We start from the raw sequence: 22,400 nt of genomic DNA on the forward strand, positions 1-22,400 counted from the left end.
GTTGCAAATGTCCATTTTGGCCACATAGAACATGTGTGCTTGCTACAGCTGTAAATTACAGGTGCAATTTCTTTTCTTATCTTATTTGATTTAACTTTATTGTAGATAGGATCACTTAAATGCTGTGCTTTCTTGACATGTTTCTGACATGGTCTCTATGTCTGACATATTTTTGACATTGGCTTTTTCTTTTGTGTGTTTTTTACTGAGATGTACTGACATTGGCTTCTGCTGTAACACAAGAATTTCCCCCAGGGGATTAATAAAGTACTCTATCTATCTATCTATCTATCTATCTATCTATCTATCTATCTATCTATCTATCTATCTATCTATCTATCTATCTATCTATCTATATCTATTGTAGGTACACAGTAACACTAAATGGACATCTCCATCTTTTGCTTGATTTTACCACAATTTAAAGCACAATGTAGGTAAAGTGTACAAATAAATACTTTTCCAAAAAGTAAACTTTGCAGTTTACTTGTGTTTTCACAGAGAGATAAACTCAGGTTTTAATATACAACGTGGTGTTATAACATTACATTACATTACATTACGTCATTTGGCAGACGCTTTTATCCAAAGCGACTTACAATAACACATTTTTTGTCAGCAATAGAACAATCAACTATGGAGCACAGTCTGTGACAACTACAACTTCTGAAGGAACAGTGGTACAAGTTTAGGTTAGTGGTACAAGGTTGGTTAGGTTTTTTTTTTTTTTTTTTTTTTTTTTTTAATATAAGGAAAGAGAGAGACGAAGTTAGATCAAGGAGGGCCATATATAACATTATATAACTATACCGCTTTGCCAACCTTTCACCTATAGGTGGTGCACCGTCCTCATACAAAACTGGCTCTAACAGACACTGGATTAAACAGTTCATTAGTCATAGGAAAGCATAATACAGGTAGATGTCAAGAAACAATTGAACATGTAATGATACACTGTCAGAAATATGAGTCAGAAAGAAGGCAGCTGGTACAGGACCTCAGAGAGGTCAAAGTAAACTTTGAATTTTTGCATATTTTGCAAAAGAGCTCAGGGGATAACTGTTATCGACTCATATTTCAGTATCTTAGAACAACACATTTGATTGAGAGGATATTATTGTAGGTGTGTATATATAGTTATGTATGTATCTATATGTAGGCTATATATATTTGTTTATTTGTTTTGTTTTTTGTTTTTTTAATAAATACTAAATAGTAGAGTAATAGATTCTGATAAACTCCAGTAGGTGGCGGTAATGCACATACATATGTTTGCCAACGGCCATAAAACTCCAAAAAAGAAGAAGAAGAACACTCCATACCAGTTGGTGGCGGTAATGCACCAATTCGTTGTTTGCCAACCGCCATAAAAGTCAAAGAAGAAGAAGAGAAGAAGAAGAACTCTGATTGGTTCTTTCTTTCGTGGCCTGGCAACCAGTAGAAGCTACTCCCTATCAACAAGCTAGCTTGCTAGCTAAATTCACTAGCTAAGTTACCTATTTTTTGTGGAGATATTGAAACACCCGCTCTACGATCATGTCTTCACGGACACTGCCTCTGCTCTTCATCAATCTCGGCGGAGAAATGCTCTATATCCTGGACCAACGCCTTCGAGCTCAGAATATCCCTGCTGACAAAGCCAAGAAAGGTATAACTTAGCTAGCTTAGTAGCTCGTCTCTTTTCTAACGTTAGACTGTCAATTAACGCTAGTTTCGTTGATTCAGAGACGGAGAAAAATATACAATTATTAAATTAACATTAACGTTAGTCAGTCAGCTGAGTGGCTTTTGTTGTTAACGGAAAAGTCAGTAGATTTGTGAATAACTCGCTTTAATTAGGAGCTAATCAGTGTACACATGAATTGGATATTGACTTGTGAACTTTGTGCACACCGAACTGTTGTAACGTTAGTTATCCAAGTGAGATTGAAGTAGAACACTGTCTGTTCCAGACCACAACATGTATCCTGGCCAGCAGAAAGCCATACAGAAGTACTTGATATGATATTTTCAGTTTATTACTCTGTGGAGCTTCCACATCAATGTGACAACACAAGGAGTGATGGTTGAAACTCGTGTTCTCTTATTTATGTATATGGGAGACCTGAGAGGATATTGTTAATTAATCCAGATCAAATTGTTCAAGAGATCAGATTTCACAGCAGAACTCCAGTGGTATTCCCCATTGAATGTGTCCAGCTAATGTTACACTTGGTTTTGAGGTGTCATCAGTCTGGTAGTCAGTTCTTATATTTGTCTCCTTTTAATGAATAAAGTCTCAATTGTAGCTGACTGGATAGAGGCGGACAGAAGGAAAGGTATTTTTTCTTACAAAGCTTATATGATGCAGCGGGCGCATCGGTAGCTCTGCTCTGCTTTGGCCTAGAAGAGCAAACGACTAGCTGTGTGAAGAAATGAGGGGACTTGAAGGATGGACAACAGCATCCAGTTGAGTTCTCACATGCTGCAGCTGCACATATCAGCATTCAAATAATGTACTATGGTTGGCTCTGCACTAGCCCCATAACGTGACGCCACTTACTGTACTTACTGTACAGCAGTCGGCGCCACACAGCGTTAGAATCCTCAATAGGTGGGCGAGGCTGTTCAAAAAGCTCTCCTACCCGTATCCCACCTCCGATTGCAGATCCGAAGATATGATCGCCAGCCTAGTGAAGCCAGTAAGTTCGCCGGGGCGGTTAAATGATACTGCTGCGTGAAACAACCGTTTAGAAGCAGTCTTTCCACAGCCTGTGCTGAATTTACAGCAGGGTGTGTTTGATCTCACTATCATGGTGCACCGCTTGCACGCGGCGAGCAAACAACACATGCGGCTGTCAGTGATCAACGCAAATCCAGCGCAGCTGGGAAGCAAAACATGTCATGAAATACTCAAACTCCCAAGGTTCCTGTCGGCACTAGGAAGCTTCTCCTGTCCTCAATACGGCACAGGCTGTGCAAAGACTGCTTCTAAACGGTTGTTTCACGCAGCAGTATCATTTAACCGCCCCGGAGAACTTACTGGCTTCACTAGGCTGGCGATCATATCTTCGGATCTGCAATCGGAGGTGGGATACGGGTAGGAGAGCTTTTTGAACAGCCTCGCCCACCTATTGAGGATTCTAACGCTGTGTGGCGCCGACTGCTGTACAGTAAGTACAGTAAGTGGTGTCACGTTATGGGGCTACACGTGACCTGAGTACATCATTTGAGGGGCTGGGCCTACATGAGAAAACACAAGGATAAATAAATGTCATTGAATAGCCACATTTAATTAATAGAGCCCGGTCATGATCATTGGATAAGTCCAAATTCCATCATTCTCAAGCCAAAGAGTATAGAGAGCCGCAGGAATGAGTCCGGAAAACATCGATGCTAACACTCCCGGTTCTTAACTGTTTTCGCCTATGGGATTTTTGAATGGGTTTTTGGCGCGATGCTTCAAATAAGGTCTATTCAAACGCGAACCAGTGTTCAGCAGGATAATCTTCACACATGAGGACCACTTTTATGAGCTTTGAAGCAAAAAATAAATAAATCTAAACTAACCTTAACTTGTACCACTATTCCTTCAGAAGTTGTAGTTATCATAGACTGTGTTACATAGTTGATTGCTCTATTGCTGACAAAAATGTGTTATTGTAAGTCGCTTTGGATAATAATAAATAATAATAATAATGATTGGATTTATACAGCGCCTTTCCAAGGCTCAAAGCGCTTACACAGAATCATTATTCGTTCACACCATTCGTACCGGTGGTTCAGAAGCGTGGCAGCCACACATTGGCGCTCAACGGCCCCTCCGAACCACCATCATTCATGTCTACATTCATACCAATCATACCAATCATACGAGGCAAGGAGGGTTAAGTGTCTTGCCCAAGGACACAACGACAGCAGCTGGGAGGGAGGGGGGATCGAGCCGCCAACCCTTGCGTCATTGGCCGACCCGCTCTACCTCCTGAGCTAAAGCCGCCCCAAATGGATAAAAGCATCTGCCAAATGACGTAATGTAATGTAATATAGGCTAGCTAGCAAACGGCTAAATGAGACTACACTGTTGAGTCGACGGGGATATTATACGTCAATAACGTCATCACATCAAAGGACGAACACGGAAATTCTCTTTCCCTCACCTGGTTCAGCCCGGGGTAATCAGTGCACACCAGCGCACACATCAACAACACTCCAGGTTGAGTGGTGATGTGACGTGGAAGCCTATGTGTAGCCTGTGTGTAGTTCTGGATTAGCTTAGCACAAGCTTTTTACTTCTAGGGCTCGCATTTACGCTTCAAAACTCATGAAAGTGGTCCTCATGTGTGAAGATTATCCCGCTGAACACTGGTTCACGTTTGATTAAGCTTGCGTTGCCCAGAGACCTTATTTGAAGCATCGCGCCAAACCATTCAAAAATCCCATAGACAGAAACAGTGAAGAACCAGGAAGTCCGGGACTTCCACGTTCTGACTACAAAAATACGTCATCCCTGCGCCTCTCTATTCCAAGCTGTCAAGTAGGCTACATGGTAGATGGCTGTCCAGGGAGCTGCTTGGTTGGGGCCTTTGGGAGTAGGCTAGCCCCGTTACTCCTCTTTCCGGGTATGACATACCCTACAAGAGTCCCGTCTCTGTACATAGACTTGCCTGTGACTCTAAATAAATGCCTCTTTTCATCCAAAGTCTGTGCTGGTGATATTATTTTTTCCGGGTTAGAGCTCAGCCGTCAACAGCACTCAACAGCCCCACTCTGGTGGAGAGCTCGGTAAAAAATAATATCACCACCACAGACTTCAGAAATTTATGAGCAGCGTCAAGCTCTCTAACCCCGACGTCGAGAAGCTATGAACCCTTCTTCCCAAGTATGTGGCTTTGAAATGTTTCTGTGACACTTGTAAATACGTCCGTATCGCTGATTTAGACAGCTGGGAGCCAGAGTCGCAGGCAAGTCTATGTACGGAGATGGGACTCTTGTAGGGTAGACGATAGGCATGGGTCGGTTGAAAAATTTGAAACCGGTTCGATATTCCCCAAAAAAACGTATCAAACCGGTATATCGAATTTTACAAAAAAAAAGATGAATGACTGGTTAATGACTGTAATACGACTGCAGTTGGTGGCGATAATGCACCTCTAAGCTGGTATGCCAAGCAGCACTAACACTGAATAAAAATAAGCAGAACCATTTAACTGTAACAACACACTGTTTTTATTTCTCATAACTATTCAGCATAACTTTTCATCAAACATCAACATAATAAACAAAATAAGACTTTTGCCTACTAGTGCAACTTGAGAAGAGGCTAATACGAAAAATAGTGCAATCAGAATGGATTGGCACAATTTTTTTTCTATTTTTTTTTTGGTTTTTTCGTTTCGCATGTGATCAAACTGGTTTGGGCTCGTACACCGAACCGAACCGCTAAAACCGGAAATTGACCCATCCCTAGTAGACGATGACGTGATACCTGGAAAGAGGAGTAACGGGGCTAGGAGTAGGCTTTGGGAGTAGGTTTGTTGGGGCCTTTGGGAGTAACTAAGGCTTTGGGAGTAGGCTTGTTGGCGTCTTTGGGAGTAGGCTTGGGGTGAAATGGTTTTGCCCAGCATGATATAGAAAGCTTACCCTATGGCAAGTGCTTATGTGTTCTGCAGTTCACCTTTTGAGCTCTTTTCTCTTGTGCTGTTTGCTTGACTAGTTATGAATGACATCATCACCACCATGTTCAACAAGAAGTTTCTGGAGGAGCTTTTCAAGCCACAGGAGCTTTACTCCAAGAAGGCCCTCCGGACTGTGTTCGACAGGCTGGCCCACGCCTCCATCATGAGACTCAATCAAGCCAGCATGGACAAGGTAATGCTGCTCTGCTGTATGTGGATGTTGTGTTTACGCCAATACATTACATTAAAAGGTTGTACCCAAATGCTAGACTAGTACTTAATAGCACTGAGACCAGCTGGGTATTGGTTCAAATTTCAAGAATCGATTCGATTCCGATTCACAAGGTTGCGAATCGATTAATTTTGATTCGATTCGATTCGATTCCGATTCGATCGATTTCAATATGTTTCAAAATGTTTTTTGATCTGTACCCTGAATTACATGTCCAGTTATGTAACACAGGGGTTCCCAACCATCCAAGTAGATACACGGGGGAAAAAAGTTGCAGACCTGTCAATTTTAATGGTTTTAGTTACACATATATTTACTCACCAGGTGGTGACAAAGGGTAAATAACAGCCTTTTCATCTGTCAATAAAGACACTTTCACAATTATGCACAGTGATTTGATTTCAGCCTATATCATTATATGTATCATTAATATCAAGTAGATATTAATGATCAAACATTTCCATTCATGTAGCCTACAGTATTTATGTTTTTGTTTCAACTACAAACATAAATAAACGTCAACTTGAAACTATGTTTCAACTACCACACACAGCATAATATTTTAGCCTGTTTATTAAAAAAAAAAAAAAAAAAAAAAAATTTAATAAAAAAAAATCGATCTCTGGACATATGAATCGATAATCGAGGATTAAAATAAAAATCGATTAAAAATCGGAGAATCGATTTTTTGAACCCAGCCCTAGTTGAGACAGCAGCATAATGATCAAGTTCTGACATATATTAAGACAACAGATAAACTTATTAGGGATGCACGATATATCGGCAATCATGTCGGTATCGGCAGATGTTAGTCATTTTTTAACATATCGGCATCGGTCGGATGTTGCAATGTTAATATCGGTTATCGGTATGACCCAAAATCGTCACATTGAGAGGAAACAATGCAGTACATCTATGATCTATGGGCTTTTCCAAATGTTTTGGAAATAAAGATATTACTTTTTCAAATTCAGTGTTTACATGTGTTTTTCACTACTTACAAAATGTTATTCTTAAAAAAAAAAGTTTTTTATAGAGATCATATCGACATCGGTAAATATCGGTTATCGACCACAACAGCAATGTTAATATCGGTTATCGGTATCGGCCAAGATTTTCACATCGGTGCATCCCTAAAACTTATACGTCAGATTTCTCAGCAGGGCATGAAAGGTATAGACTCCTGCACCACAAAACATTTCACTTGTCTTTCTGAGCAGAATCCTCAGGCAGTCAATCTAGTCTATTTTGCTCAGACATTTCAAACTTGGTGTAGTCAAGCTTGCCGCCGGTCCAGATTTTCTCAAACTCCAGTCCATGCTTTAGCATTATGCCAGCAGCCTGCAAGCTGCTCTCCATAGTTCTGTGTGTAGGCAGCGGCTCCCAACCTTCTCCCACTCATGGCCCACTTGAAAATCTGAAAAATGTTCACGGCCCACATCCCACCATAAACAGCATGGTGGCCATTAAATAATGCCTTCTTCTCAGAGCACTTTTTATTATAACCATACACCACACACAAATCACAACCTCAAAGTGAGGGGTTGCCTGCAATGGACTAATGCATAATTCATTACAAATTAACCATTCAACAATGGAGAAAGGCATTCTCAATCATACATCATCATAATAATAATAATATTTTTTCTCTCTCACAAAAATCGTAACTTTTTGCAAATGATTTAGCGGCCCATTTGCAATACTTTCGTGGCCCACAGGTTGGAAATGGCCTGTGTAGAGCAAAGCTGGTCATAGCACAGATATGCAAATCCAATATGTGCTCTCTGTTGTTTATTATACAACAACAACAGCATTTTGATCGATACAGTAACTAAGTCAATAAAGTCACGCGTCTGTGTTCCTTTCCTCCTCACAGCTCTATGACTTGATGACCATGGCTTTCAAGTACCAGGTGCTTCTCTGTCCCCGGCCCAAAGACCTCCTCCTGGTCTCCTTCAACCACATGGATGCCATCAAAGACTTTGTGAAGGACACGCCCAGCATTCTCAGCCAGGTGGATGAGACATACCAACAGCTGATAGAGGTATGGCATGATGCTGAACTTCATGTTCTTCTCATTCTGTTTAGACTAGTGTGCCGCTGTATGCTGTGTGGCTTGCGCTGCAGTGTGCTTGGGTTTTTCGTTTTTCAAATGTGAACAAAATTCACACTCACAGAAGGGTTTTATATCAGGCTGGTTGGATTATTATTATCACGTGTTGGGTCTACCAAAAAATATGAATATTTACATTAAGAATTGACCACGAAGCAAGCAGTTACATAATGTAATTCTTTTTTATTTAAACATGACCAACATACAGTAGTCATTCAACATCTTATCTTTCTTTACAGTCTTCTGTCTCTTTCTTTACAGTCTTCTGTGAGAAGCCAAACACATTTAGATTTCCACTATACAACAGAATCATTGAACAGCAGCATGTTGTAAACAGTGTTTCATAAAGTATAAATGCTTTGTAAAGGAAATAAAATAAAATGAAATACAGCTCATGAACATTTCCAGTTCACAAACATTACAGTGCAAACAGATTTGAGGTCTGTACATCTGGCTCATGGTGCATGCACAATGCACATGTAGCCTACAGTATTTATGTTTTTGTTTCAACTACAAACATAAATAAACGTCAACTTGAAACTGTTTTAACTACCACACACAGCCTATAATATTATAGCCTATGGTTTTTTTTTTTTTTTTTTGTAAAATATTGATACTGGGATTTATGTATCGATACTTGTTCCTTCACATGAATATCGATATATCGATTCTTTTAACCCAGCCCTAACCCAGCCCTAATACATACATACATACATACATAATATTCATTAAGTTATGACATTTGACTTCTTTCTAATCCCCCCCTCCCCCTTACTAGATCTACACACCCTTGTGTAGTGGTGAGTTCCAGTTGATCAGACAAACTCTTCTCATCTTCTTTCAAGACATGCATATCAGGGTAAGTCAATTATTATTGTCCATGTATTAATAATCAGAAAACCTCTTGAGAACCTTTACTTGGAGAATATTCTCGTATTTTGGTCTTATGTTTAGCGGAGGAGTTACCACCCATAAGTAGTATTATTTGAGATTTCAGAAGACTTCCTGTATGTGTGTTCTTCTCTGTCAGGTGTCCATCTTCCTCAAAGACAAAGTGCAGAACTCCAACGGCCGCTTCGTCCTCCCCACCACCGGCCCTGTGCCCCACGGAGCACAGATCCCTGGCTTGATCAGGTAGCACAGCAGCATACACACAGTTATTATCAGTCACACCCAGCACACACAAACTGTACAGTAAAGCTTGATGGGATAACATAACACTGTGAAATACAGTTGAAACATGCGGCTTGGTCAGTGTAACCTGGCACTACCAGATGCTTTATTTTCACGTGACCATCTGGAAGAAGTCGCTCCGTTTCAAAGGGCGGGCACTTTCGAAAATGACCTGGCAGCCAGGTGAGTGGATGAACCATCTGTCCATCACATCTCTCACGGGCTCAGCCAGGTGAGTGGATGAACCATCTGTCCATCACATCTCTCACGGGCAGCCAGGTGAGTGGATGACCCATCTGTCCATCACATCTCTCACGGGCTCAGCCAGGTGAGTGGATGAACCATCTGTCCATCACATCTCTCACGGGCTCAGCCAGGTGAGTGGATGACCCATCTGTCCATCACATCTCTCACGGGCAGCCAGGTGAGTGGATGACCCATCTGTCCATCACATCTCTCACGGGCCCGTAGCTGCCTCATAGGACGCTGATTGGTGCGAACCACTGGTGGTTCAGATTCAAACAAATAGATTGGAGTGTGGCAAGATGGATTTGTCGTGATCTCGTGATCTCATGATCTCGCGTGAATCCAGCTGCCTCGCAAAGTTCATGTTTAGTGATAATGGTTGTGATTTACTTGATGGTGCCTCCGATGATCTTTCGATGTGGACTTTTTTCCTCTTTGGTACAGTCTGTTGCCCGTCTTTCTCAGATGCTGTAGTCTACCAGTCCGGTATGTTAAGTAAGGGGGGGGGAATCACCAGATGCCCACGATACAATACTAAAACGATACTTGAGTCACGATACGATAGTATTGCGATATATTGAATATTGCGATATATTGAATATTGCGATATTTCGATATATTGTCACTCCTAACTCGTTTTCCTACCTTTTCCTTGACCTCACCAGAAGTAAAACATGCAGTGTTTTTTTGTTTTGTTTAGTTCAGTGTTTGCCCCACGGCTACATTATTAAGCTTATCTGGACTCAATACGCCACTGCAGGCGCAGACTGCACCATCGGGCGCTTCGGGCAGATGCCCGGTGGCCTGCTTTAAAAAAAAAAAAAAAATTGCAAAATCGATACTTGGCTTCCAAATATCGATACAATATCGTCAGGCAAAATATCGCGATACTATGGTGTATCGATTTTCCCCCCCACCCCTAGCTGTAGGTAATTGCATTACAGAGGTCTTGTTGAACAAGCCTTCACGTTCTTACTTGAGGTGCAGTATGTTGTACTTTTAGCTTGGCTCTAAAGATTGTGTGCACAGACACTTTCATAAACACTGTCTCGGAAACTACAGCTATATGAGCTTCAACAATGTTAAAGTATTAAAACCAACAATGAAAATACAGAAATGCCCCTACAGTTTGGGACTGGTTTCATCTACTATTGTCATCCGTGAGTTGCTTTCCCCCTCCTTTGGTAAACTGCTTATTATGAGCAACAGAAATGCAATAGCTAATATATTTTCTGTGTGAAAACAAGGTGTGTTGAAAGCTTGTTAACGCGAAACACTTGTGCTTTTCTATTTGATAACTCCAGGATGTTTAGCTGCAGTGGTGAAGAGGTGAGTAGGCTACAGTTCCATAACGGAGGAAACTACGCCTGTGCTCTCCGGGAGGGATCTTTCCAGCTGTTTGGAGACAGAGTGATCAAACTAGGCACAAACATGTAAGAATCAACTTGCATAGTTAACACTTTCAGTGCCACGGCCCTTGGGCAAAAGGTTGCTTGCTGTGCCACATAGGCCGCAATGCATTTTAAAACAGTCATATAATTTCTTTAATAATTACTATGTAAACACTGAACACGCACAAATAACGATGAGACTCTCTTCTATCACCTGCAAAAAAAAGTTTATTGATCCCATTTTCCGTTCTTTAGTTATGAGCCGGAGAAGATAGCTTGATTGAACGAAAAAAAGAGCTTTTTTTCTACGAGCTGAGATAATGAGCCTTTTGTGAAATTAAACATTTCAAGCACATCACTGACTCTGAAGCTAATTTTCTGATGTAGTCACACCTCAAAAATAATTTCCTTCAATAAAACAGTGAAGGCAAGGGAATTTTGTTTGGAAGAATAATATTTTTAGCTGAAACCAGCAGCGCTGGCGCCTGCATGCGCTGCTGGTTGCAGCTTCTTGCTGATCTTTTGCTGCTGGTGGGCATCGGATATTCTGGCTTGCGTTTGCCAACCCTGTCCTGCTGTCTGGGTCTGTGTTGTGTACTTGGCTCTGCGTGCCCACCTCCCCCCCCCCCCCGTTGTGGGAGGAGTGTCTCTCTGCTCTGCTGTTTTCTCGTTTTCTCTGCCTGTGCTCAGCACTGAAAAAGTCTGCTAGATCCTGCTTTTTTACAGCCGCGTGTACCAGCTCCCATGCTTCGAGTTGAGAATAATAACAAATCCACGGCTGATCATGTGTTGCAGCGGACACGGAGGCTGTTGCAGCGGACATCGAGGTGCTCAATTGTGATAGCAGATTGGCTGCTGCAGGGGCACAGCTAAACGTTGCTTCAATGAAGCCGCTGCATACGGACGGATGCGATGCGATTTCCTTCCCCCCAATGACTTCTTCTGTGTGTTTCACTCCACGTTCTCTCATCTGGAGAGCGCTGTCGCCACCTAAGGGTTCTGTAAAATAGGTTAGACACATTCAATACCTCTGAATATTGTAAGAGGCGATGTAAGAGGCATAGATCGACACCCCCCCGTCAAAAAAAAAAAATCGAGTTATGACGCCATTTGGCGTCGCTGGCACTGTACGGTAAATTTCTAATGACGCCATATGGCGTCGCTGGCACTGAATGTGTTAAGCTGTGTTCACACCGAGATATTTATTTTTCGCTCTGTCGCTCGATTCAACCCTTTGGAATCGCTCTGTCGCTGTGTTTAAATCGCTCGTCAACAGGCACAATAATTGACGGACATCTGGGGGCTATAACGTTACGCAATGTCATGATATTTGTCCACTACGAGCCACCGTAGTTGTTTACAAGCTAAGCCTATCAGCGTGCTCCTAACGCGAACCTTTATACCGGTAGTACAGACTTCACTTCATGTCAGCTGTCAGCCTGTCAATCAGCTGTCAATGTGGTTTGTTGCCACACAATAAACCAGCGGTTTCTTCCAAGCCAGTGTGATCCTTGACTCACTCTCACACGGCAGCCAATCAGCATTGAACAGCGAGCGACTGATGCCAGCGTAATTTCGCTCGAGTTGGGATATTTCATCTCGGGCGACGAGCAAATCTTCTCCCTATCGCTCTGTCTCTGTCGCTCGGACGCCCAGCGATTTTTCTCCCGGGCGAATATACGCTCAATCGCTTTTTTGCATTGACTTTGTATGTAAACTCGATGCCAGCGAAAAACTTGAATAGGTCGGTGTGAACGCAGCTTTACACAGTACATACTGACAGCAGAAGTTTAACACATGTTGAATATGTCCTATAATTAAAGACCCCCTAAAGTCATGTTTCAAGATGCATAGAAAACTACTTTGAATAAAAGGTTGTTAGAAAAAAGTCAAAACATATTGTTAAAATCCTTAAAATGACATCCCTTCCTCCTGCCTCATTAAAAATCCAAAGCAACCAATCAGGATGATCTAGAGCCTAACTAGCCAATCACATGCATACAACACAGGCTTTCAATACATTCTCACTCGTGACAAAGCGACAACAAGAGTTCCTGACCGATCTGCAGTATATGACGAGTTGGGAGTGAGAATGTGCTGGGCCTTTAACTGATGAATACTGGACAGGGATTGGCTCCAGGATTCGTGATGTCACGAATCATGCTTTTTGAAAACGGCCTTTTCAGTGAGACAAGTTTCCACTTTCAGCAGACGATTGTGAAAACAGCTTTATAGTGTCAAACTCTGCACAGACATCATTCTGCACAGTGAAGCTCAGACGTCCAACTGAAGGAGCGAGAAGATAAACACATCTATACAGTAATGTTATGCTACTTGTGCAGATCCTCTCTCTCGCACTGACGTTAGTTGAGTGTTTTATTTCTTTGTTTTTTCATCTTGACTTTCAGGTACAGTGTAAGTCGCCCAGTGGAAACTCACATGTCGGGAACATCTAAACATTCTGCTCAGCACGCTAAGGTGAGTAAACAGCATCACCTTCTGCTCCCGAAACATTAATAATCCTGTATTTGTTAATACACAGAAGGTGCTTGGGCGGCATGGTGGCTCAGTGGTAGAGCTGTCGCCTCACAGCTAGAAGGTCCTGGGTTCGATTCTCACCTGGGACGCTGTGAGTGCTGAAGGAATGCGTGCCCGTCCGCATGTCCTCGAGTGCCCACCGCCCGGGTGGGGTCGTCAAAAGGGCCTTTCTGTGTGGAGTTTGCATGTTCTCCCCGTGCCTCCCGGGGGTTTCCTTCATATAGGAACCCCTCACCAAAACATGCAATATCCTGGTTGCTAATGTGGTTCCTCCTCTGGTCGTTAAGGGCGCCTGTTCGGAGGGAGGGGAACTGGTTGGAATAGCGTGATCCTCCCACGTGCTATGTCCTACGGGTGAAGCTTCCCCTGTCAGGTGAAAAGAAGCGGCTGGCTAACTGCCCATGTCTCGGAGGAAGCATGGAGCCAGTTTCGGCTCTTCCCAGATCGGCAGAGGGTGGAGCAGCAACCAGGATAAATAAATTAAAAATTAGCACTAATGGGGGATAAAAATTGGATAGAAAATCGAAAAGACACATCATCAACAGGAACAGGGGCCGGTTGCACAAAACACCTTGGGGTATATCTTCCCAAAAGCGCTAATTTAGCGTTTGTGCTTGTTTAACGCCGTGCGCAATTCAAATTGGGGGCGGACACAAGCGCACGCCTGTGATAATTGTACTGGGCATTGGCTGCCACAAGCCAAAGCAGCCGTTTCAGCGCTAAAATGTGGTGATAGATGGCATTATGCTATCGTCAGCAGCGCGCAATTACTTTGCACTAAGAGCTTTGAAAAGGACCTCTCTGCGCAAAAGGCAAATACCTCTCTGCGCTGGGTTGCGCACCATAATCTCCGTGCAGCGCAGTGCAGTGCAGAGTAAAATCCCTTTTGGATATGTCATTACGCACAGCCTTGTCATGCCAGGACATCAAATTATGCTGCTAAAATTGGGTATTAGCAGATAATTCAGTGAGGCAATGAACTATAACTCACTGAGAAACTTTTATCACATCGCAAAGAGGGAAATGAATTGAGAAAACGTGTTGGACAATGGACATAGGCTATTTACCTTCATAACCACCCGGAGGGTCGTTGGCACCACAGACGATCTGTCAAAAAGCTCTCTCTGTCCTCGCACGAGTGAGTACACTCTATTACGCATGGATTCAAGATTCAAGATTTTTTATTGTCACTCCGTGGTACAAGTATCACGTGTGAAATTCTTGTGCTGTGGACTCCGTTTACAACATAGTACAAATATAACAGGGCATATGAGTGCAAAAACAACAAGAGACACAACAAGCAATAAGGCAGTAGAGTGATAAGACAAGTCAGAGACAGTGACATATTCACTGCACATAGGTGCACATGTCATGTGCATACTTTAGACGTACTTAAACATTTTAAATTCGACGTATTTGACGTACAGGTGCAAATAGCATATACCTAATTAAACATACAATTAAACATTAGACATACATAATGGTAGCAGCTACAGTGCGGTACAGTACAGCTACTACACTATTTGTGTATGTTAAGGAGTCTCGTGGAGATAATTACATGGAGATTAATGGAGAGAATTACAGCATATTGCCTCGCGCAAACAGCTATTGCGAGACGGGAATCTGATTGGTTTTCCTTGCCTGGCCACGCCTGTGAATAATTCTGGTAGTTAAGACCGCCCAAATCCCGTTTGCTCAGGCATTTTGGGGCGCAGATGATTTTGGCACGGCTCTAATTTGCGCTTGCGACAGGTGCCGTGAACGTTTCCGCATCCCCGCCGAGAATTGCATTCTTAACATATTTCGGGGCTGTTTTAACTTAGAAATCATGGAGGTCACGTCTACCAGACAATTATATCACTTTTAAAAAGTTACATTTCTGTATAAATCATTACAATATGCTCCCGTGAGGTGGGGATGCTTTTTTTCTCTGCTGGGCGGGGGAGCAAAACTCGGCAGAACACCTGGCGGACGGCGCAAGGCGGAGCGCTATCTTCCGTGCCTTAAGGCAGAGGTTCTCAAATGTTTTTCAGCCAAGGACCCCTTACAAGATAGAAAATATACCGGGGACCCCCTCATTCTGATTTGTGATTTTGGGCTAAGCTCAATTGTTTCCACAGTAACGTGCTTGACTTTTAATTTGATAGGTTTGTTATTAGAATGTAATCCATGAACCATTTTAGATTTAAAGCATAAACTATTTTCGTTGAACTATGAAGATTTTGCAAAAAAAAATATATATTTTTTTTTTATTACCGTACATTACATTTACATTACGTCATTTAGCAGACACTTTTGTTTTATCCAAAGCGACTTACAATATCACAATTTGTCAACAGTACAGAAAACCACTATGCAACACAATCAATGACAGCCAAGATATTTTGATAGACTAGCACCATGTAGGAAGTAGTTTGAGAAGGAATAAGTAACATGTAGCATTTTATTAAAAAAAACTTGAAAACTTTTCGCGGACCCTTATTTGAGAACCACTGCCTTAAGGCACGCGCAAACAGGTGCGCAATCGCTATTAGGGGATAGCGCCTGTCGGAAGATGGAGCCCCTTGAGTTAAGGAGTTTCGTCTCTTTGCCATAACGCCCACACATAACCAAGATAAACAATAGCTTTACCGTCACTCTCAATACAACATACAGTGAGCTAAACTCGTCCAGTTGGTCACCAAAAACACACATTTCTAACAGCGCCAAAAAGGTCTATGTACATGTTGTGACTCGGGTACTCACCACGTGATGAAATAATAATCCATAGTTACGTGAAATGTAATTTAATGTAATTTTCATGTCACAACATGTACCGTAAATTCCGCACTATAAGCCGCACCGGAGTATAAGCCGCAGCAGCAAAATTGCCTGTTTGTTACATATATAAGCCGCACCGGACTATAAGCCGCAGGTGTTTTAATGTTTAATTACCATATGTAAGGGTTCATGCACAGAGGGGATTGTCGGGAAAGAGATGGCTGTTTGAGGAAGCTCCCATTTATTAACATTTCAACAAAACAACATAACACAACACCACCTGTGTTGTGTTATGTTATGTTGTTAAAAGAGGGCAAGAGAGGAAATTAAAACAGAAGTGGATTTATAGTTAGAAAGAGTGCTAAAAAAGAGAGATTTTTTTTTTTTTTTTTAATCCATAGATAAGCCGCAGGGCCAAAAAACGGGGAAAAAGCCGCGGCTTATAGTCCGAAATTTACGGTACATAGTTTTTTGGTACTGTTAGAAAGGTGTGCTTTTGGTAACTTTGAATGGCTGTACCGTTTGCCCACCAATACTAACTAACTGGACGAGTTTAGCTCCTGTATACTGTATTGAGAGTGACGGTAAAGGTATTGTGTATCTTGGTTATGTGTGGGCGATATGGCAAATAGACGAAACTTCCCAAAAGTTGGCCCTTTTAAGGTTTCCATAAAACAAAATCGGCTGCACAAAACCCCTCAAGTCTTCTCCTTGAAGTTAAACATTTTAAGGAAAACTTAAAGACAAGACTGAAGGGTGTTTTGTGCAACCGATTTTATTTGATGTAAAACTTAACTCGGACCCTAAGGAAAATCTTAACTCAAGTTGTTTTGTGCAACTGGGCCCTGGCCCTTACATAAGGGACTGTGCAAGTCTAGTGCAAATGCCTTGGGGGGGAAAAAAGGCGAATGTACTATGTTGCTGTCGCAACATAGCTGCGACAGCACGCTCCTGTAGGTTCTCCCTCTACAACATCCGCAAAATCCGTCCCTTTCTCACAAGAGAAGCGACTCAACTCCTGGTCCAGTCACTTATCATCTCCCGCCTGGACTACTGCAACGCGCTCCTGGCCGGCCTACCTGCCGTCGACATCCGACCGCTTCAGCTCATTCAGAACGCTGCAGCCCGTCTGGTGTTCAACCAACCCAAATTCTCTCATGTCACTCCCCTCTTCCGGGACCTCCACTGGCTTCCCATCTCGGCACGCATCAAATTCAAGACACTGGTTCTGGCCTACAGGGCAGTACACCAGTCAGCTCCCCTGTACCTGCAATCTATGGTCAGGTTCCAAACCTCTCAGCGCTCCCTTCGCTCCTCCACCAGTGCAGGACGCCTCGCCCCTCCTTCGCTACGGGGGCTCAAAAGTCGCTCATCCCGATCTCGACTCTTCTCGTCCCTGGCACCTCTATGGTGGAACGAGCTTAGCCTAGGTAAACCCAGCCCCCACGTGACCTGCTCTCTCAGTTCCCAGTCACTAGTTCCTAGTGACTGAGAACAGGTCTGAGAGCAGGTCACGTGGGGGATGGGTTTACCCAGGCTAGAACGAGCTTCCACCTTCGGTCAGGACGGCTGAATCACTGCCGATCTTTCGGAAAAAAGACTAAAAACACACCTTTTCAGGCTCCATCTGGGCCCTTCTTGATCTAACTTCTTTCTCTCTCTTAAAAAACAACAACAACAACTTAACTTGTACCACTGTTCCTTCAGATGTTGTAGTTGTCATAGACTGTGTTGCATAGTTGATTGCTCTATTGCTGACAAAAATGTGTTATTGTAAGTCGCTTTGGATAAAAGCGTCTGCCAAATGACGTAATCTAATGTAATGTAATGTACTTTGGTGTTGTGTGTCAACAGGTCAACGCCGCTCCCAACCCTCTGGCCAAAGAGGAGCTGAACCTGCTGGCTCGCTTGATGGGAGGCTTAGAAGTTCACAAAGCTGGAAATGCAGACAGCGGCTTCCGAGTCAACCTCTTTGCTACCGATGAGGAAGAAGAGTTAAGACCCTTTATTTGTCTACATACTGTAAGAGTGAAACTGATGATGCTTCTTTCCCTGACCCTGTCTAAAGAAGAGTCTTCGAATTTTCAGATATTCAAATATTTGTTCATAATGCTGACATTCAAATTTAAAAATTAATCTTTGATTATTATTATTTAGTTATTAATTTACTTTGCTAGAATGAACCTAACCCCAACTAATCATCACTCCGCATGTCGCACAGGCCGATTCATTCATGGCTATATAAGGAATTAATCCATTGATTACTGTATAAGGATTACTATGTAGCTTTAATCTAACAATCCAGTAGGTGGCAGTAATGCAACACCTAAGTTGCTGTATAGTGCAATTAGTAATTAGTCTGCAATTTTCACTGCAATTATATTAATAAAAAAAAAGTTGATTTAACAAAAATACTCTATATACTATACTATATATTCCGGTGAATCACTTTATTAAATTTGCATGGATTAAAAAATAGTGTTTTTTTTGGTCATAATGACAGCACAGCACACATTTGAATATTCATGGGAAACCTCAATAGAATATTTGAATTTGAAAAGCCCTACCGCTTTGATTATTCAAAAGAGCTGACATTGTTCTCTCCTTCACAGAGAGGCATTGATATCAAGACCAGATGAGCTTTCATATGGAGTCATAAACATCCAAGCAACAAAGGTAAAGTATAATGATCTGTCCACACAAACTATTTCTCCCTCTATTGACTGCATATCCACCTTATTTTTGAATGCCCCACTGTAACAAATAATTGTGGGTACAAGGTCCGGTTTAACGTGACTTATTGTTGCAGCTTGCCATTTCCTTTGTTATACTCGGCTGCAGACCCGAATTATAAACCGGAAACTGGAGTACGTTATAAAAGTTTTAAATATAGTCGCGTTCTAAACAACTAACCAACGCTGGGGGTCCGTATGGAAACAGTGTTACTCGAAATGGTTAAAAGTGAAATCAATTTGGTCATTCAGTGGCGTTTTACTGCCATGTAAAGTAACTATTACGCTAGCCCAGGGGTGCCCAACCAGTCGATCGCGGTCTACTGGTCGACCGCGACTGACCCCAGGTCGATCGCGTCAAAAATCGATTATAAAAAAAATAAAAATAATAATAATCAAAAAATATATAATGGAAGTACATGCAGTTGTTTATTTTAATTATGGATTATAATACAATGCAATTCCAAATGCAAAATAAATCATGTATTGGGGAAAAAAGTGATGCATCGATTTAAGATGCATCGAGATGCATCGATAAACGAGATCGAATCGAATCGTAGCCCTCTGAATCGTAATCGAATCGAATCGTGAGGCCAGTGAAGATTCACAGCCCTAATGTCAAGTGGTTGTGGGACAACGAGAAAGTGTTGTGAGGTTAGTTACTGCAGGCTGGAAACGACGTGAGTGCGTTTGCCATGTTGAAACTGGACTGGTATAGATCTCGGGAGGCTGGCTACTTGAAAAGTAGATCTTGGGTCAAAAAAGGTTGGGCACCCCTGCGCTAGCCGTTAGCATTAGCCACAGTAGCCGACTACCCACAATGCATTACGTTATCCCAGCACCCGAACGACACGGCTGTAGAGCAGAATGGCTCTGCTGTAAAATCCTCCGACGTTTTTTTTGTCAAGTTAAAACAGTGTCAAAAATGACACCGGAAGCGGAAGAAGCACCCATCAGGCATCATGGCAGCTAGAAATAAGGTGGATAGGGAACAATTGGAGATTTCAATATTAATTTAATGTAAATCTCTCTACTCTAAGTTGTAAAAAAAAAGTTGGGGTGCTGGAAGAAGTGCCTACCCTTGATAAGTGACTCAGTGATCAGGCTCCCTGCCCAAACACAGCTTATCTCAGTGATAGGCTATAAATGATCAGCGATATGAGGCTTTGCCAGTCTTAACATGATTTACTGTAAGAAGGCCCTAAGTCCTTCCACTGACCGTTCCAGTGCTGTGATTGGTGGGGTGACGTTTGTTTCAGTGCTGTGATTGGTGGACGACGTTTGTTTCAGTGCTGTTGATTGGTGGACGACGTTGTCTTTCAGGACCAGCAGGCCAATGCCGAGCTGGCCAAGATCATGGGAGAGTTCACGGAGGCGGGAGATCAATCTCCCACTACCAGCTGCAGCAAAGGCGATGACCTTCTGGCCATGATGGACGGCCTGTGACGTGATGTCACCATGGCAACAGTGTTGTAGTCAAGTCACTCTATCTCAAGTCCCCAGAGTTCGAGTCCAAGTCCCGAGTCACCAAAGAACAGTCCGAGTCGAGTCCCCAATACCCGAGTCCGACGGCCACATTCCACTGAGTCCGTGTTCGGTCTGTCTGCGCTGCGGTACGGCTTCGGAGCCGATACGTTTCCACTCTTATCATTGTGTCAACTCCCACCTACTCCGCTGCGTTGCGTGTCTACTCCGTCCCAGCTCCGACGATCTGGAGCTCTCCGAAGCAGATAAGCGAGGCTTCTATTTTTCACGGATGACGGAGCAAAGCTGCAGCAAGTTGGGCGGAGCCAGGCATGGAGTCAACAGGGCAGAGGTGCTTACAGCATTCAAGATCAAGCCAGAGGACAAACATGTACGAGGAAAAGTTAATCATTGAAGTGGAAAACCACAAAATAATATATGACACGAGTCGACACATCCTTTTTACAAGGACAACACCAAGCAAGTCCACCCCTCCTCTGCTTCTCCAGTTGGGAACAATGATCTTCTGCCTGTTTGTCGTTGTATTTATCCCACATACAAATTGTCTGGCGCGATTTCACCGTGAGAACCTGTCGGTCTCGTCACTCTAGCTGTCTGGTGGAGCCGTGACGTGCTCTGCATGCAGCCGGTCAGTGTTGGCGGAGCACAGAGCACGGAGCAAAGCCGGAGCTCAGCCGCAACGCAACGCAAATGCAACCAGTGGAATGCCGGTGTGAGTCCAGAATTACTGAACATGAACGTGAATGCACTCCACTTGTAAGTGGAACACACGTCACGTGACTTCCCTGGCATGAAATTTAAATTTAATCATAATCACAATGTTAATATAGCCATAATCAATATCTCATGCCGGTTCAAGTATACATACTACTGCATGCGCTGGGACGCGTCATCAGTGATGTTAACTGGGGTCGTAAGGTGTTTCGGGTCTGTCAACATCATACACCCTCGCCCAGTAGACCCAGCCGAGGCCGATTAAGACCCCGACCCGCGTCCCAGAAGCAGCCGCTCACGGATCAGCCTTCCTACTCTGTCTGCAACGTTGCCCGCGGAAGGGTTGATCACGCCCAATCCGCTGCAATAGAGTTTAGTGCTACACCGCAGTATTGTAAGACCTTCGGTGCATGGAGGTCTAAGGCCCTGTGGGGTGATTCCAGGCCGGGCACCTCTTTCGTCTCACCAGAACCTCCTGTGGCAAAAGGCAATCCTACCATGCCGTACCATGGGCAGGGAGGATGCCTCAAGGAGGCCTGTGCGCTGCACGTCATACACCTGCGACGAGCACCTCGCTCTAGCCTGAAGGACCCCAGGCCGCGCCGATGTTTACGCAGATTTTCAGGAGGCTGATCCGTAGCGTTTGTGGATTTCTCCCTCACGAGAGAGCCAGGCTGGGGTGCTAAAACCCATCCCGTACCGGATGCCGTCTCTCCGACCGTCAACCGTCTCTCCAGCTTGTCACCAAACTATACTTGGTTGTCACCTAGTCTATTCCCAAGTGTATATAATAATATCTCATGCCAAATTATTACAAAAACTAACAACAACAAAAAGTCTTTATCAATTAACAAGTCCCAAGTCCTCGTCTCCCAACTTCCGAATCCGAATGCATGAATGCTCGAGTCCGAGTCATCAGTGCTCAAGTCGAGTGACAAGTCCTGAAAATGAGTCCGACTGGACTGGACAACAGTGCCGGGGCTGGGGCAGGGCACAATGCATTATCACCAGTCCGTTCTACTGTAGACCAGTCTGCTGTGTCTGTATCTGCACAAAGCCTTATCTGTGGCTGTTCACTGATTTCAACCCATTGATACCTGATGCAGCATGTGCGTGTATATCCCTCATTTGTGTGTGTATCCCTTTAAGACCACGAACCGCGTTAACAATGGGTTAACATGGAAGCAGGTGTTTTCATTGGTTGGCAAAGGATTAGAGCCCGACCGATATATCGGTCCACCGATATTATCGGCCGATATTGGCCGATAACAGATATATTGGTACTGTATCGGCCGATATGCCGATAAATATTTATTTTGTATTTTTTAAGTTATAGCCAGCATGTCGTGTATATTTGATCTT

The 22,400-nt window shown here is 43.2% G+C and overlaps 1 protein-coding gene across 1 annotated transcript; it reads left to right on the forward strand.

Moving 5' to 3' along the window:
• Window positions 1-1,536: 1,536 nt before the first annotated feature.
• Window positions 1,537-20,497, forward strand: oscp1b (organic solute carrier partner 1b; the record flags this gene model as incomplete). The annotated part of the gene is made up of 10 exons (XM_083662524.1): window positions 1,537-1,648; window positions 5,693-5,847; window positions 7,763-7,930; window positions 8,778-8,858; window positions 9,030-9,133; window positions 10,723-10,851; window positions 13,218-13,287; window positions 17,962-18,101; window positions 18,720-18,783; window positions 20,163-20,497. The coding sequence occupies 10 exons, from the start codon at window positions 1,537-1,539 to the stop codon at window positions 20,283-20,285; spliced, it is 1,146 nt and encodes a 381-aa protein (XP_083518650.1). The 3' UTR covers window positions 20,286-20,497.
• Window positions 20,498-22,400: the final 1,903 nt, after the last annotated feature.

The sequence above is a fragment of the Poromitra crassiceps genome (genome assembly GCF_964638095.1).
Source record: "Poromitra crassiceps genome assembly, chromosome: 29".
NCBI classification, from domain to species: Eukaryota; Metazoa; Chordata; class Actinopteri; order Beryciformes; family Melamphaidae; genus Poromitra; species Poromitra crassiceps.